Raw genomic sequence first — 15,553 nt, 5'->3', positions numbered from 1 at the left:
GTCACATGGATGCACTAATCGAATTGTTTGTTACATTCTTTTTAAAAAAAGTATTTAACAACGTAAAGAAATAATTTGTCAAGAAATTTGACTTAAAAAATTGTGATTCAAAAAATTTTAATAGATAAACAAAATATAAAAATTCTACATATGGGTTTTATTTAATTTTCATCGTCTTTTTACCGTTGAATAAAAATATATGGCATCTTTATAAATTATAAAGGGTAAACAACTTTACTATTATATTATTAATTTATCGAAATCTATATAAATCGCATATATTTAAAAAAATATGGACATCACATTGGATGATAGATTAAATGTATTACAACAAATAAGTCAACGAAAACTCGTTGAAATTTTGGATGCGATTCCTGGAAGCAAAGATCTAGTGATAGAACAAAAGCTTATGAAAATTTTGGACAGTTTTGTAGGCGTTTCTGTGCTCAAGTAACTGTTTTTTTTGCATGTACTTTAAACAAATTATTTTTCAAAAAAATATTGAATGACATTATTTTTTATATAGACGTTATGGTGTTGAAAAAATTTATAAAATGGAACAAGGATTAAAACTTTCAAATAAACAGCATATATTTTTGATTTCAAGTGATTTGATTGCTTGCAAGAGAGTATTAGATCAAATACAATCAGAGATCAAATACAATCCTCTAAATATTACATCTCATGTACAGCCATATCATCACATTTTAGTTACTCCATTTGTGCCTACTATTCTTAATTCAATAATTGAAGAAGAGGGTGATTATTTTATTACATAATTAAATATTGATACTTCTTAAAGTTCTATTATAATAAGAATGTTTGTTTAGGGTTATCTGGATTAGTTACATTACAAACACTGTCTTGGGAATTCATAAGATTAGATGGAAATATCTTATCTTTAGAAAACTGTATGTTTATTGATCTTTACTATCACAAAGATACTACATTGCTACCAGCATTAGGACGTAGCTTATGGTCATTACAACTTATACTTGGTTCTCCTAAATTAACAATTTCTATTGGAAAATATAGTCAGCAGATGCTTAAAATTATGGAATCTATGAGACAATGTTTAGGTTCTTCTAATATAGAAAATGAAATAGGAGCTTTGATTATAATGGATAGAAATTATGATTTGATTACACCTCTTTTAACACCTGTAACTTATGCAGGATTATTACATGAAGTAGTAGAAATAAATGTTGGTACTGGTATTTTGGGCAAGTCTCAAACCAAATTAGATCCTGATAAAGATCAAATTTATGGAGAAGTAAGAGACACTCCATGCAGCGAAGTTTTCCCAATTTTACATGGAAAGGCTAAGTTATTAAAATGTATATTTGTATATTTATATATTTTTTTAAATATTTCTATCTTAATAATTAGTAATATTTTAATGATTTATATTAGTGGAACAAAATGCCATACAAACGATGAAATTATCTGAAATGGAACGATATATAGCAACAAAATTACAGAAAACTAGAGATCTAACACGACAACTTGCTTTTCACATTTCTGCTTGTCAATTAATAGCAGATACATTAAGTTCTGACTTTCAAACCTTACAAAAAATAGAGAAATATATACTTGAATGTAAAGAGAGGAAAGAGTGTTTGAATCATATTGAAAGATATATAAGTATATATATAATATATAATTTTTTTTATTAAATAATAATATTATTTTTATAATAATTATTTTTTCAGATGATCATCCATTAAGAACTTTACGTTTATTATGCTTATTGTCAATTGCAAGTGATGGAATTACACAAAATGAGTTGCACTGTATACAAAAACTTCATCTTCATGCTCATGGTTATAAGCATATACCTTTATTTTATAAATTACAAAATATAGGTTTATTAAAATGCAGATTAGAAAATATTTTACATAAGTTGCCAAATTGGAGCAGTGAATGGAATAATAATGCACAAAAATTAAAATTATTACCCAGCTATTTCAAACAAACAGAACAAAAAGGTCGTTCGTGTCCAAGTTATGTATTTAATAATGTTTACATACCATTAATTGTTAGTAATATTATTTACTAATTTAATTTATTCAATATAATGTTTAATATCAATAATTAAATGAAAATTTTATATTCTATAGGCTCAAATATTAAATACTGTGATAAATCAAGAAAGAGATTCCAAAAGTTTCGAAGAATTAACAAATTTATCCAACTGTATCATAAATGGTCAACGTGGTTCATTGTTACCAAAAATGATAGTGATATGCATTATTGGAGGTATTACATATGCTGAAATAACTGCTTGTAGATTTATAGAAAGATCTACTGGAATTCGACTTGTACTGGCATCGGATAATATAATAACAGGTAATAAAGTATTTGAAAAAATACAAGAAATATGAACACTTCAAGATGGTAATTAAAATTCTGTAATAACTAATATTGTTTATTTTTGTATGATAAATCGAATCTTTTTATATGTAAATAGTAGCAAATATGGAAGTATGAATATACATTAATGTATAATTATTTATATACTGTTATTTTCAACATTATTTAAATGAGTGTATACATGATACAATGATAATTCACTTAAACACCCATATAAATAATATTCAATGATTTAATAATTTCGATTTTCTTCTCGATTACGATCTCGATCACGATCACGTCTCTGACGACCCCAATCTTGTCCTTGTCGATTGTAATTTTGTCTGTCACGAAAGTTCCCTTGATTTCCTCTTGAAAAGAAATTTCCTACCATTTAAAGTGTTTACATCATTAATATTTTATAATTTTATAAGTTCTTAAAACTGTTTGAAATTTATATAGCTTACCTTGTTTCATTTCAAAAATTCGTTCGTTAGAATCTACGAAATTGTTTACTTTATCAGTAAGCTGCAATGCTAATGATTGTAAGCGACTTGGTTCACTACGATGCATTACAACAGTTTCAGTTGGATCATCTAAAGATGCCATAAGTTCTTCATTAATGATCATTTTACTTATTATGGAATGAACAACAGGTCGCTTCAATTGAAACATTTCTGCTAATTTCGGCATTGAGATTGAATCATAAACATGAGAATACGTGAATAAATATGTTCTCAAAGCCTCTTCTTTGTTCAATCTTGTGAGCATGTCACGAACTTTGTCCGCTTGATAAAAGAGATCCCAAACTTTAGCATTCATTTTTTCGTTAATAATAAAATTATTACAAGCCAACCAATTTCCATTGCGCATTGCTTTTGCTGCCGCGACAACATGTTCTCTCATAGATTCGGGAGGTCCAACTAATGACTGACGTTCACTAGATCTTAATTGTTGATAGAATGTCTTGGAAATCATTCTTCTTCTTGCATCAAATTCATGTGCAGCCATATATGGAATTTCAATGAGCATCGCAGAAACTAGATAAACACATTCAAGAAGTTCTAAATTAATGTGCATATGGAACGGCATTTGCCTTTGTTTTTCGATCTTTTCTTGTTCTTTACTACGTTCATGTTGTCTTTGAGGAAGAAGACCTTGTGCCAAAAGTTCCTTCACTTTACCAGTTACCATTAAATCAACTAAACAATTATGAGCATCTTTAATATTCGCATGACGGAAAGCACATAAGCCCAGATGAGCAATAGTTCTATTGTATAAAATCTATAATTGAAAAAAATGATAAATAAAAATAAAATAAAATTCAATTTTATCATAAAAAATACGAACTTGCGTAGCTGGATCAGAATGCTGAATAGTTTCTTGTAAATGAGACATCAAAATGAGATCACGTGCTTGAAACCAGTTATCATGAAGAGCATGATGATAGACATGGGAAAGAATTGCACGAGTTCTAAGTCTATCTGTTCCATCATGTGCATAAACATATTTACAAAGCTTTTCCATAACTTGTACAGATGTTATAACATCCGGACCAAGTTCTCCCTAAAAATTTTTATATTATTTTTAAAATTTTATCCTTAAAATTTAAATTATAATTATAAATTATATTTACTTCTTTTTGTTTAAGAACATTTGGGTCGAATTTATAATAAAGATGTTCAATTTTACGTAAATATACGCGACAAAGTTCAGAAACAGTTCCTTGTCTTTCTAAATATTCCTGAACTTTATCTATTATTGTGGATACTTGTTTTTCATCTTTTAACCTAAAAGAGAAATTATAAAAATTATAAATAATATTTTTGTCTATATTTTCAATTTATATTAAATATATACCTCTCTATTATATTAAATTTACTTAAATATATATACCTCTCTACATATTCATTACTGTGTGGATCACATTCCTTTAATAATTTAGTAAATTCTTCATCCAAACGTTCCACTAACGTTAATACACATCCATGTATTTTATATGGTGGTGTTTCATACTCTTCTGCATCTTCAGATACTATTTCAGCTATTACCATATCTTTCGTGTTCAACAGCATATCGAGCATTTCCGTAATACGTTCTAATATTCTATATAAAAATAATTAATTTATTAGTTTATATAAATAAGGATAATTTGTTTTTTATATATTTTCTAGAAATCTGAAATATAGTACCAACTTTGACCAATATTCAGGTTTCATTGCATCAGATACTTTTGGATTGTAATCAAAAATAGAAGATACAATAGAGAACTTAATTTTAACTGCTACTGCTGGTCCAAGATTATGAGTGTCTGCTATGGATTGCAATTCATGTAACAGCTCAATTTGTTCCCTACGATCAGTACGTTTTTTACCACGAGCCGCGATAATTTCAGAAAGTTTTTTTAAAACAGCAGCCACATTAATTTCTGCATCCTTTGCAAACATTTTTGGTTTTTCAGATGGAATAGCTACACCGCCTTTAACGGTTTCCCATTCACCTTCTTCATCATCTTCGTCTTTTTTCTTTTTTCGTTCTTTTTCTTTTCGTTCTTTTCGCTGTTCCTTTCGTTTTGCCTTATCTTCTTCTTCCTCTTTATCTGTCACTCTATTTAAAAATATGATGATATTAATATAATATTATACATACACTAATTATTTATTGCTTTAATTATATTTTATATATATATACTTTTTGATAAATCGTTCACGTATATTTTGATATTGGCCTTCATCTTCACTACTTGTACTCTCACTATCTGAAGAACTACCCCAATCAGATTCACTTTCACTACCTTCTTCTCCATCAGCTACATTTTTCTGTAAAATTATAATTTTATTTAATTAAAATAAAGAAAATATCAAAACTATATTATATATAAACCTTAAATTTAGAAGTATCTGGTTCACTCGCTTCTGATCCTGCTTTTTTAAAAGCAACTGCACTATCTTCTTCATCCTCAAATTCTACAACTTCTTCAGCTAAAATTTTAATTAAACAAATTTAATTAAACAATTATATTATTTAGAAAAATATTAATTAAATATAACTATTTGTAAATTATATTCACGTTTCTCCTCCTCCTCATCATCATCTTGATCTGGATTTTCTCTAAATTTTACTATATCTTCTTCAAAGTCTTTGTTATATTTACGAAGTTTTTGGCGTAATGAAGTCAATGATTTTGAATTATTTTTTGACATATTTTTACGACCTTCACGATCTTCCCATACTTCATTGATAAAATCTTCCATTTCTACTAAACATCTAATGTAAAAACGTGGAGTTTGACCACCTTCTTCCTTTGCTATTACAGGCAATGCTTTCTGATAAGCACGCATTAAATCTTCAAAACCTAAAATATCAATACAAATAATTCAAATTAATTGAATATTATTTTATTTTATTTAATATTGAACAAATATTTACTGGACAACATGCTACTCATATCTTTGATCTTTTTGTAATTTCTTATGAGTTTGATAAGATTTGCAATCTCTTCATATCTTTTTTCTTTGGTTGATCGTACAACTCTCTTAGTTTCTTCCTCTTCATCACTGAACTAAAACAGTTTTATTTTATATTAATGCAATTTTAAAAATATAAAAAAAAATAGAAATAAAAATAACACTTAAATGTACCGTAAAAGCTGTAGTTGGTGCCCTTTGAACCTGTTCTTCCTCAGAAGCACTATCAGACTCAGAATCTGATCCAGTTGCGAAAAAACGACTCATATTTTAAAATAATACTGCATCAGAAAAAATAAATTTAATGAATATTTAATATTTTAAATTTAATAAAAAAATGATTTATTATTAATAAAAATATTTGCATATATTCGTTTATAAAATTCTATAATTTATAAAAAATGTTATAATATAAATTATATATGTAATTGCAAAAGCTTTTCTGTATATGTGGTGATTCTTAAACACATGGTGCACAATTTTGATCCATGTTCACTATTATCAAACATATATTTCTATTGACAAAAATTATTTAAAAATTCTTTAATTTTACTTATTTATTTATTTAAACTTACAAATTACACAATTAGTCGTACTTTTCCTTTCAAGGTATAAAATTACTAGAGGTTATAATGAAAATGATAGTAAAGGCTGATACGCTATAAAATGTAATACATGGAATAAGAGGTGTTCCAAAAAAAGAACGATAAATTTTAAATACTTTTAGATATTTTTGGATTTAAATTAATATAAATGATATGAAATTATATTTATTTATATATAATTATTTATATAAATGTATTAATTTATTTTCTTAAAAAATAATTATTTTATCTAAAAATATCACTATATTTTTTTGACAAATATTAATTACAAAATACTTAAAGCAGTTTTTAAAAAAATATAATATGTAAAATTGTTCTAAAATATCTTTATATTATTTATTAATTAAAATTGTTAATTAATAAAAATCTTAATCAATTATATTTTTATAAAAATAATTTTCAATTAATAATATAATAATAAATAATAAAATAATAGAAAGATATAATTTTTTTAATAAATACAATTGTAACTAATTAATGTTAAATTATTTGTATTTGATTATTATTATCAAATATTAATTTAACATTTTTTTGTATTTTTGAAAAATTATTTAGGATGCATTGTGGAACGTATTATACTAACTTCCTGGGATCATTATAACAAATGCAATCCTTCTGTTGGTAGTCTTAAAAGGAGTAAGACTGTTCCGCGAAGGGAATAGACCGATTGAAATAATACGTACAGTACACTTTTTTTTATCAGGCTCAGCTTTAATCGGACGTCGTTCACCATAGAAACAGATTGTGATTTTTCTATAGCAATTATTATTTCTTTATATGTTCATATATGATATTGACGATATTATATTATATTATATCTACATTTTATAAGTAAGTGAGAAATATTGTAGATATACATATACATATATAATATATATATATATATATATATATATGTATATATATATTTATTTATTTATTTTGTTTACAACCTACAAATGATATTGTTCGATTAACTGACCATTCGTTTATCCGACCAAGAGTCCGATTCCGTAGGAGCCGGTTAAAAGGAAGTATACTCTTAATATTAATATTTATTTTATTACAAAGATGTAAATTCGATAAAAATATAAAACAGTTATATATGAACATTTTGTAGGGATATACGCAAGTATATTTCAAAACATTCAACAATGTCTACTATTGAACAATTTAAAGAGTAAGTACAAAATAAGAATACATAATATTATATTTCATTCATTAAATGATGCATAATTACTTTTTTAATTTTTTAATTTTTAAATATTATTTTTTCTTAAAAATTATTTGAAAATTTTTATTATAAATATTTTTTAAAATTTTTAATAAAAATTTTATTAAGTCTTTGTTTTCAATAATTTATAAAATTACATAATTAGTTTAGTAAAAGTTTATATGATTTTCATTTAAGTTGATTATAATAACATCATCAAAGCATTCAACACAGAATTAAAATAAATACCTAGTTGTTCTAGGTGTGCAAAAATGCAAACTGCTAAAGAACTTTATGTTGGAAAACAATATAAAGAAGCATTAAAAGAATATAGTGAACTTATTGGTAAAGTATATTTATTGAATTAAGAATCTTATTTTAATTTCATAACTTTATTAATAAAATGAATATTATTTTAGAATTATATCCAAATAAACCATTGCATTATGCAAATAGAGCTGCATGTTATATGATGCTTGATAAATATCCTTATGCTTTGGATGATGCAAAAAAATGTATTGAATTGGATGAGAAACTATACAAAGTATGTTATTTATACATATAAAAGTATATTTGAAAAATATATTTAAAATAATAAATATTTTAATTCAATTTATTTATGTTTAGGCATATGTAAGAATTATAAAATGTTGTCTGATTTTGGGAGATATTATTCAAGCTGAAACTACTTTATCTAAGTTATTAGAAATTGATCCTGAAAATAAAGGAATTACCACAGAGAAAAAAGACTTAGAATATGTGAAAAAGTTTCTTAAAGATGCTGATATTGCATATGCTGCTAAGGATTATCGTAAAGTTTGTAATTTTTAATTTTTAAATAAATTCTAAAATAATATATAACTCTAATAGTAATTATAATCATATAACATAGGTTGTATATTGTATGGATCGTTGTTGTGATGTGAGTACTCGTTGTACAAGTTTTAAATTAATCAAAGCAGAATGTTTAGTATTTTTGGGAAGGTATCAAGAAGCACAAGAGATAGCAAAGTATATTGTTTTTTTTTATTTCATAAATTTAAAATAATATTTTATATTATTCTATATTAATATTTTAGTGATATTTTGCATATTGATAAACAAAATGCAGATGCTATATATGTTCGTGCTATGTGTCTATATTTCCAAGATAATATTGACAGAGCTTTTACACATTTTCAACAAGTACTTAGATTGGCTCCAGATCATGCTAAAGCATTAGAAATATATAAACGAGCTAAAAATTTAAAAAAGAAAAAAGAAGAAGGAAATGCTGCTTATGAAAAAGAACAATATCAGAAAGCATATAAATTATATACAGAAGCCTTGACTATAGATCCTCAAAATATTGTAACAAACGCAAAACTTCATTTCAATAAAGCAACAGTTGCAGCAAAGGTAATATATCTTTATTTCTTATTGAATTTTATTAAATAATAGATTTATGTACAGATTTAAATTTATTAATTTTGCTATTTTAGTTATCTCGATTAAATGAGTCAATAATAGAATGCACAGAAGCATTGAAATTAGATAAAAATTATCTTAAAGCTCTCAAGAGAAGAGCAGCTTCTTATATGGAGTTGAAAGAATATGAAAAAGCTGTTCATGATCTTGAGAAAGCCTGTAAAATGGATAAAAGTTGGGGTAAATATAAAAATATTTTTAAATAAATTATTTACATAATAAATTATTCAATATTAATTGACAGATAATAAACGATTGTTAATGGAAGCCAAAATGGCATTAAAAAAATCAAAGAGAAAAGATTATTATGAGATATTAGGAATAGATAAAAATGCATCTACTGATGATATTAAGAAAGCATATAGGAAACGAGCGATGGTACATCATCCTGGTAAGCTTGAAAATATATTTTCATTCAATTTAACTTAATTATATTAATTTGTCTTTATATAATATATAGATCGACATCCTAATGCAACGGAAGGAGAAAAAAAAGAACAAGAAAAAAAATTTAAAGAAGTCGGAGAAGCCTATGGGATTCTTTCTGATCCTAAAAAACGATCACGCTATGACAGTGGACATGATATTGATGATACTGATGGGGGATATCAAGGTTAATGTAACTTATATATTTTTATATATAAAATACATAATATATAATTAAGTTAAAGTTTTTTTTTTTACAGATGTTGATCCGAATGTAGTATTTCAGACATTCTTTCAACATGATGGTTATCAATTCCGCACGGATGGTTTCACTTTTCATTTTGGTTAACGACATTCCAAAAATATTTCTTTTTCTTCTACTAACTTAATCTTTTAAAAAATCGTTTTACTTTAGAGATGAATATATTGGATTTGTTTATAATGGCAGACATATACATTAAAAATATTTTCTATTAATTAGATAAATTCTATTGATCGTTATATCATATAAAAAGGATAAAAAAAAGGATTAAAAAGCATAAATTAATTAAAAAAAAAAACTTAATTAATTTCTATCATAATTTTTTTAAAGCATCCATATATATTTAAGAAATGCAAAGAAAATTTAAATTAATTTAAATTTTAAACAGGATTACAATAATTTTAAACTAATTAATATAATTTCTATTTTGTGGATACATTCTTATAAATGATACATGTATTTTTGATAAATATTATTATTGAATCTATATCAATTTAAAATATTTTAATAGATTTAATTTAATTTCGGATTTTGTACAGATTATTTTAATTTTCTTTTTCATTTAAAAATTGTTTATAATTTTTTGCTACATATTTTAGATTATTATTGATTTAAATTTAATTTGTAGGCAATTTTTTTCAACAAATGACATTTTATTTTTTTTTTAAATAAACAAAATGATTTACTGTTTTTTATTTCAATAAAGTAAAATGAATAGGTTTAATGATTATACTATTTCAAATAAAAATTAAATCAATTTCCTCCCATAATTGATTTAATATATTTTGCATTATATTTCTCATCAATATAATCCCTTATATAAATTTTGCTATTAAATCCCAAGCAATTAAATTTGTTCTTTTTATTAAATATAAATATGCTTATTAAATTAAATTGATCAAACATTATAGGATATTCATTGAGAGAATTGTAATAATATTTCATTATCAATTACAATTTTAAATCAATTGATTTCTATTATGTATATTACTTTTACAGATTTTGATTTACATAAATTTTTCAAATATTGATATGTTTCATAATTTTATCGTGAATTCTGAAGAGATATATCTAAGTTAAAAAGTATTTTGATATGTCTGTTTCTTAAGAAATTGTATTTAGCATCATTGTTTTTATATATATATTTTTTTAATCGTGGTTTTAATTTTGTCACATCTGTTTAAACATATGAATAAATTAATAAAATTTGATTGAAAAGTTATTAAATTCGAAAAAATATTTAATAATATTTATAAGTATGTATCCATAACAATATTGTAAACTCATAATAAAATATTTTTTATAGTCTTTAATATAAAAATTATTGAAATCATAAATAACACAAATAAAAAATATATTATAAAAAATATAATAGAATTATAAATATTGTTGATATATACAATAATCCACTAAATATCTTTTTTATTTGTGATGATTATATTTTATGTAATTTGATTGATATCAAGAAATTTTAATTTTTGAAAATACCATTCGAATTGCATAAAAAATATTTTTTGTGTCCTTACAATTGAAAAAGATATTTAGGTGATATTTCTGATTTAGATAAATTATATATATATATATATATATATATATATATATATATATATATATATAATTATCCATATGTATGTAAGTATATGTTTGCCACTATATAACAGATGCTATATAATCAAGTAGTATAAATAATATAAAATTTATTCGAGATAGTTTTATATATTTATTTAATTAATTGTAAATATGTCTTATATGGTATCCTGATACATGTAGAATTTTTGGTATAAGTATGAATGAATATTGAAAATGACATCGAATATTCTTAATAGATACATTAATGAACTTGGATTGATAGGTATTTATGAAAAATTATATTTAAGTTATTTTTTCTTAATTTTTTCATTCAGTGACATTAAAAAATTAGAATATAGTAAACTAAGTAATATAGTTCATAATTAACTTCCTGAGATTATTTTAATTTATATATGTTATAAGATATGTATATATATATATGATGTTTAAATTACTTTTGAAATGATAAACAATATATAGTTCACATCTTTCTATATAAATATATATCATATTAAATATTATTATATTGAACAATAAATTAGAAGAACTTAAAGAATTATACTATCTATGTAATTACTGAAATAGAAAATTAAAGAAATAACTGAATAAGAAAAATTATCAAATATAATCATTTTTCCTTGGGATTCGGAAAACAAGAAAATAGTATGTTAAATATCTTATTTATTCCTATCAAAGAATAACATTTTATATATTATAATTATTAAAATAAAAAATCCTGTTTGTTACTTTTATGCTTTACTTAAATATAAATTAATCATTTAAAAAAATTAATTGTTCAAAATAAATTAATAATAATTTTTTTTCAAAAAATAAAATTTCAAACGTAATTAATCTTTAAATTACATTTATTCTTTTTTTTTTTCGTTGTTCAATTTAAAATTAAAATCTAATGCTTTTTAAATAAGTATCTTTTTAAGTACATACACTATAAGGCACACAATAATAGTCACAGCTTAAAAATATGAAATGAATGCGAATTCTGGATATTATATCTACATTAAATTAAATAGCACGAACTTGAGACACACCATTTAAATATTTGATTAAAAATTATGTAAAAATAGCACCTATATATTTGACTTATTTTCAATAAGTATATATATATATTTAATATTTTATTAAAAATTTATAGTAATATCAAAATTTTGTATACTGTAGTGTTAAATTACGATTATAATTATACATATAAAATAACACATTTTATTTTTATTTTTATTTTCATTTTGATTATTCTGATATTTTAAAAATTTTATATTTTTTATATTAATATAATAATATTATTGAGCATGAAAATATTATTTAAAACAAACTTGAAGTATACATATACATCTTTGAAGTATTTTAATCACTTTTAAGTAACAATTTCATAAAAAATAAGTAATAAATTAAAAATTCCTTTTTCTTTGTAATTAAAAATAAAATAAAAGAAAATTTATGCTTCATAATATACTAGAATAGTATACATTTTGAATAAAACCAAGTAAATCAAGTATAACATTTACGATCTTACATGTACAGCATAAGTACATATTCAAGCAATAAGATGCTTGATAATATATACATATATACAAATAATCTAATATAGTCTTGAATTAATTTTGTGCTATAATAAAGCATTATATTAGGGCTATTTATTTGATTCATTATAGGATGCCCTACCCGCCAATTCAAGTAAATAACGATCAGGATGATCTATCCAATCGCTAGCACTTAATTTAACGATCCTTTGTTTTTCTGCTTCCTTCACTTGCCATTTTTTAATTTCCAATTGACGTTCCCTACAAAATTTCAAATTATTTTCGCTGCTGAAATCCATTAGTATTAAAAATATAAAAAAAATTATTACCTTAATTTTGTGTCTCCACAACCCCAAACTTCTAAACTAGCAATTGGATAAGGTGCACCTGCAATACTGACTGAATGGAATGATTCATCTATACTAATATATGGTGAACGAGGATTACTTCCAAATCGTAATCCATGAGGATAACCTCTGATACTAGTATTTAAATATAATACTTTAACTCCTTTTTCAATAACTCTATATGAGGGAAAAAGTTCGATACCCATTGAATTTTCACTACCCCAATATAAATGACTTTCGCGCCATTCTACTGCTGAACATATGCAATATGTAGGACATACAGTATCTACATTTGAATTAACAGCTCGTATGAATAAAAGAGTGGGACCTCTATATCCTAATACATGATGAAGAAAACGATTAGCTCCTGTTCCATGTTCTGAGCTATTATACAATAATGTCCAATGTCTAGCACATACATTGCCCATTCTTTTAGCTATAAGAGCATGAGTAATATCTTTTGGTGAATCATCTGCCTAAATATACATTTATTTTGTTATTTTATATTTTAATAAAAAATATATAAATTTTAAGAATTTATAATTATACCTGAAGATAACATTCAGGTAGTGTACTTGATAATAACCACACATAGCTCACAGGTAATAAAATTTGAGGAAAGTCTAAGGAATCTGGTTGTTCTAATATAGGTGTTGGTATCTCCAAATGTGGTTGAGGTTGTCCTTTGGATAAAAGAATTTCACCATTTCGATAAGCAGTTGTGAACACATGTATTATATAACGATGAGGACCATATATTATACGAGGACAATGTTGCCAGATCCAATTACTTGCATAACTTACAGATAAAGCATGTTTGCCATGAAACTGTAATATAATATATATTTTAATATATATATTTTATATTTAGATAAATTGTAAATAATTAATGTTAATTAATTTACACATGATACAACAGCTGCATTTATTATTTGATTTGCATAAATGCAGGAAGAAATTCCACTATTATCCATAGCAATATTGTAAGAAATATTCAATAAAGCTTTTAATCCTTCAGGACTTATACTTCCATCTATTTTTATATTAGAATACATTTTTACATAATTCTCTAATATAGTGTGATCATTCATTACAGAAAGAAACTTTTCTGCTTGTTGTTTAAAAGAATTAGTACTCAAATACGAAGTATTAATATTAGCAGAATGGTGAAGATAATTAAATAACTTTTCACCTAACTCTAGATAATTAGGAAAGAGATAACGTTGAAATACAGATACTGTAATGCCATTTATATGTTCTTGTTCATGAGTTAAATGAGATAGAATCTGGAAAATGAACAATCTAATTAATAAATATAATTGTTTAAATTAATTTTATCTTATTATAATTTATAATTATATTTTATTTATAAGAATAAAAAAATATAAAAAACAATTATATCCTTTATATTTTGAAATAAAATCAATAATGATTTAAATTTTTTATTAAAAAAAAATATTAGAAAAGCAATTTATTTATAGGTTATAATTTATAATAATTGTCAATGTAAATATTATTCAAAGATAAGGGTTAGAAAACAAGGATTAGAAAACAATCATTTAGAAATTATATAAATTGATTTCAAAATATAGCATTTTCAAAATATAAAAGAATTGTAACAATGAATATTTTCAAAAGACGATCAAAATTTTTGTGCGATATATCGAATATATTTTTGTTAATTAGTAAAAAAAATAGTACTTTCGAAATAATAAGTAGAATAATCATAAATTAATTTCATACCTTTGCTAAACTTTCAATTGGAAAGAATTGAGAATTACTTTCCAATTCAGTTCCCGAGGAATTTTTCGAAAGATTATTTGCATTTGTACTGTCACCGGTATGCACAGCAATATCAGTTTTTTTAGCAGATACATGTCCAGCACGTGTTACTTGATTACCCATTTCTATTAATCAAATATTAAAATACCAATAAATTTATTTTCTTATGTGTCCATATCATCGTTCATAACAACAAAACATGCATGCAACCATATGCAACTTTTTAGAAGATTGTCATGAATGATATAAAGGCAAGTGGTGCACTCACTACAAATCGAATGCATATCCCCCTCTTTTATATTGAATGCTTTTATATTAAAATATAGTTCTGTGAAGTTTTATGAAGTGTAATTCACTAGATTATGTTCAAAAATCAAATTAATTAAAGAGCAAGAATATAAATATATAATGTATCAAGATTTTTTTTATGTTTTGTTTTTGATTAAAATAAAATTAATAGAATTTATATCTTAATAGTTTTTAAGATCTATTTTATAATGATTAAACAAAAAATTACCCTAAAAAAAGAAATTATCAATATAGTAT

At 23.7% G+C, this 15,553-nt stretch overlaps 4 protein-coding genes across 10 annotated transcripts; 2 read left to right on the top strand and 2 right to left on the bottom strand.

Moving 5' to 3' along the window:
- Nucleotides 1–158: 158 nt before the first annotated feature.
- LOC551135 (vacuolar protein sorting-associated protein 33B) lies at nt 159–2,515 on the top strand. 3 transcript variants are annotated; one of them, XM_006564591.3, is made up of 7 exons: nt 169–224; nt 316–450; nt 527–759; nt 831–1,337; nt 1,414–1,644; nt 1,713–2,038; nt 2,121–2,515. In XM_006564591.3, exons 2-7 carry the CDS (start codon nt 410–412, stop codon nt 2,382–2,384), a joined length of 1,602 nt encoding a protein of 533 aa, XP_006564654.1. In that variant the 5' UTR covers nt 169–224; nt 316–409; the 3' UTR covers nt 2,385–2,515. The 3 variants fall into 3 exon arrangements, with proteins under 3 accessions (XP_006564653.1, XP_006564655.1, XP_006564654.1); XM_006564590.3 differs by having other exon boundaries at nt 159–450; XM_006564592.3 differs by having other exon boundaries at nt 159–450; nt 1,713–2,004; nt 2,121–2,511.
- LOC551184 (eukaryotic translation initiation factor 3 subunit C) lies at nt 2,402–6,520 on the bottom strand. The gene is made up of 12 exons (XM_006564593.3): nt 6,395–6,520; nt 5,994–6,100; nt 5,782–5,914; nt 5,423–5,707; nt 5,236–5,333; nt 5,044–5,171; nt 4,549–4,959; nt 4,249–4,458; nt 3,989–4,142; nt 3,703–3,918; nt 2,820–3,636; nt 2,402–2,739 (listed from the first exon to the last, which is right to left on the bottom strand). Exons 2-12 carry the CDS (start codon nt 6,084–6,086, stop codon nt 2,606–2,608), a joined length of 2,679 nt encoding a protein of 892 aa, XP_006564656.1. The 5' UTR covers nt 6,087–6,100; nt 6,395–6,520; the 3' UTR covers nt 2,402–2,605.
- Nucleotides 6,521–7,023: 503 nt separating this feature from the next.
- Nucleotides 7,024–9,986, top strand: LOC410037 (dnaJ homolog subfamily C member 7). Of its 5 annotated transcripts, none has more exons than XM_026442292.1 (11): nt 7,024–7,255; nt 7,524–7,583; nt 7,879–7,961; nt 8,036–8,160; nt 8,244–8,432; nt 8,509–8,627; nt 8,696–9,014; nt 9,098–9,263; nt 9,328–9,474; nt 9,544–9,696; nt 9,770–9,986. In XM_026442292.1, the coding sequence occupies exons 1-11, from the start codon at nt 7,212–7,214 to the stop codon at nt 9,856–9,858; spliced, it is 1,494 nt and encodes a 497-aa protein (XP_026298077.1). In that variant the 5' UTR covers nt 7,024–7,211; the 3' UTR covers nt 9,859–9,986. The 5 variants fall into 5 exon arrangements, with proteins under 5 accessions (XP_026298077.1, XP_026298076.1, XP_026298078.1 ...); XM_026442291.1 differs by having other exon boundaries at nt 7,870–7,961; XM_026442293.1 differs by having other exon boundaries at nt 7,025–7,255; nt 7,406–7,583; nt 7,870–7,961.
- Nucleotides 9,987–12,212: 2,226 nt separating this feature from the next.
- LOC412079 lies at nt 12,213–15,262 on the bottom strand. Its single transcript, XM_395545.7, has 5 exons — nt 14,969–15,262; nt 14,131–14,511; nt 13,775–14,053; nt 13,208–13,701; nt 12,213–13,139 (listed from the first exon to the last, which is right to left on the bottom strand). Exons 1-5 carry the CDS (start codon nt 15,128–15,130, stop codon nt 12,989–12,991), a joined length of 1,467 nt encoding a protein of 488 aa, XP_395545.1. The 5' UTR covers nt 15,131–15,262; the 3' UTR covers nt 12,213–12,988.
- Nucleotides 15,263–15,553: the final 291 nt, after the last annotated feature.

The sequence above is a fragment of the Apis mellifera genome, linkage group LG8 (genome assembly GCF_003254395.2).
Source record: "Apis mellifera strain DH4 linkage group LG8, Amel_HAv3.1, whole genome shotgun sequence".
In the NCBI taxonomy this organism is placed as follows: domain Eukaryota; kingdom Metazoa; phylum Arthropoda; class Insecta; order Hymenoptera; family Apidae; genus Apis; species Apis mellifera.
This window is presented reverse-complemented; position numbering and strand designations above follow the sequence as displayed.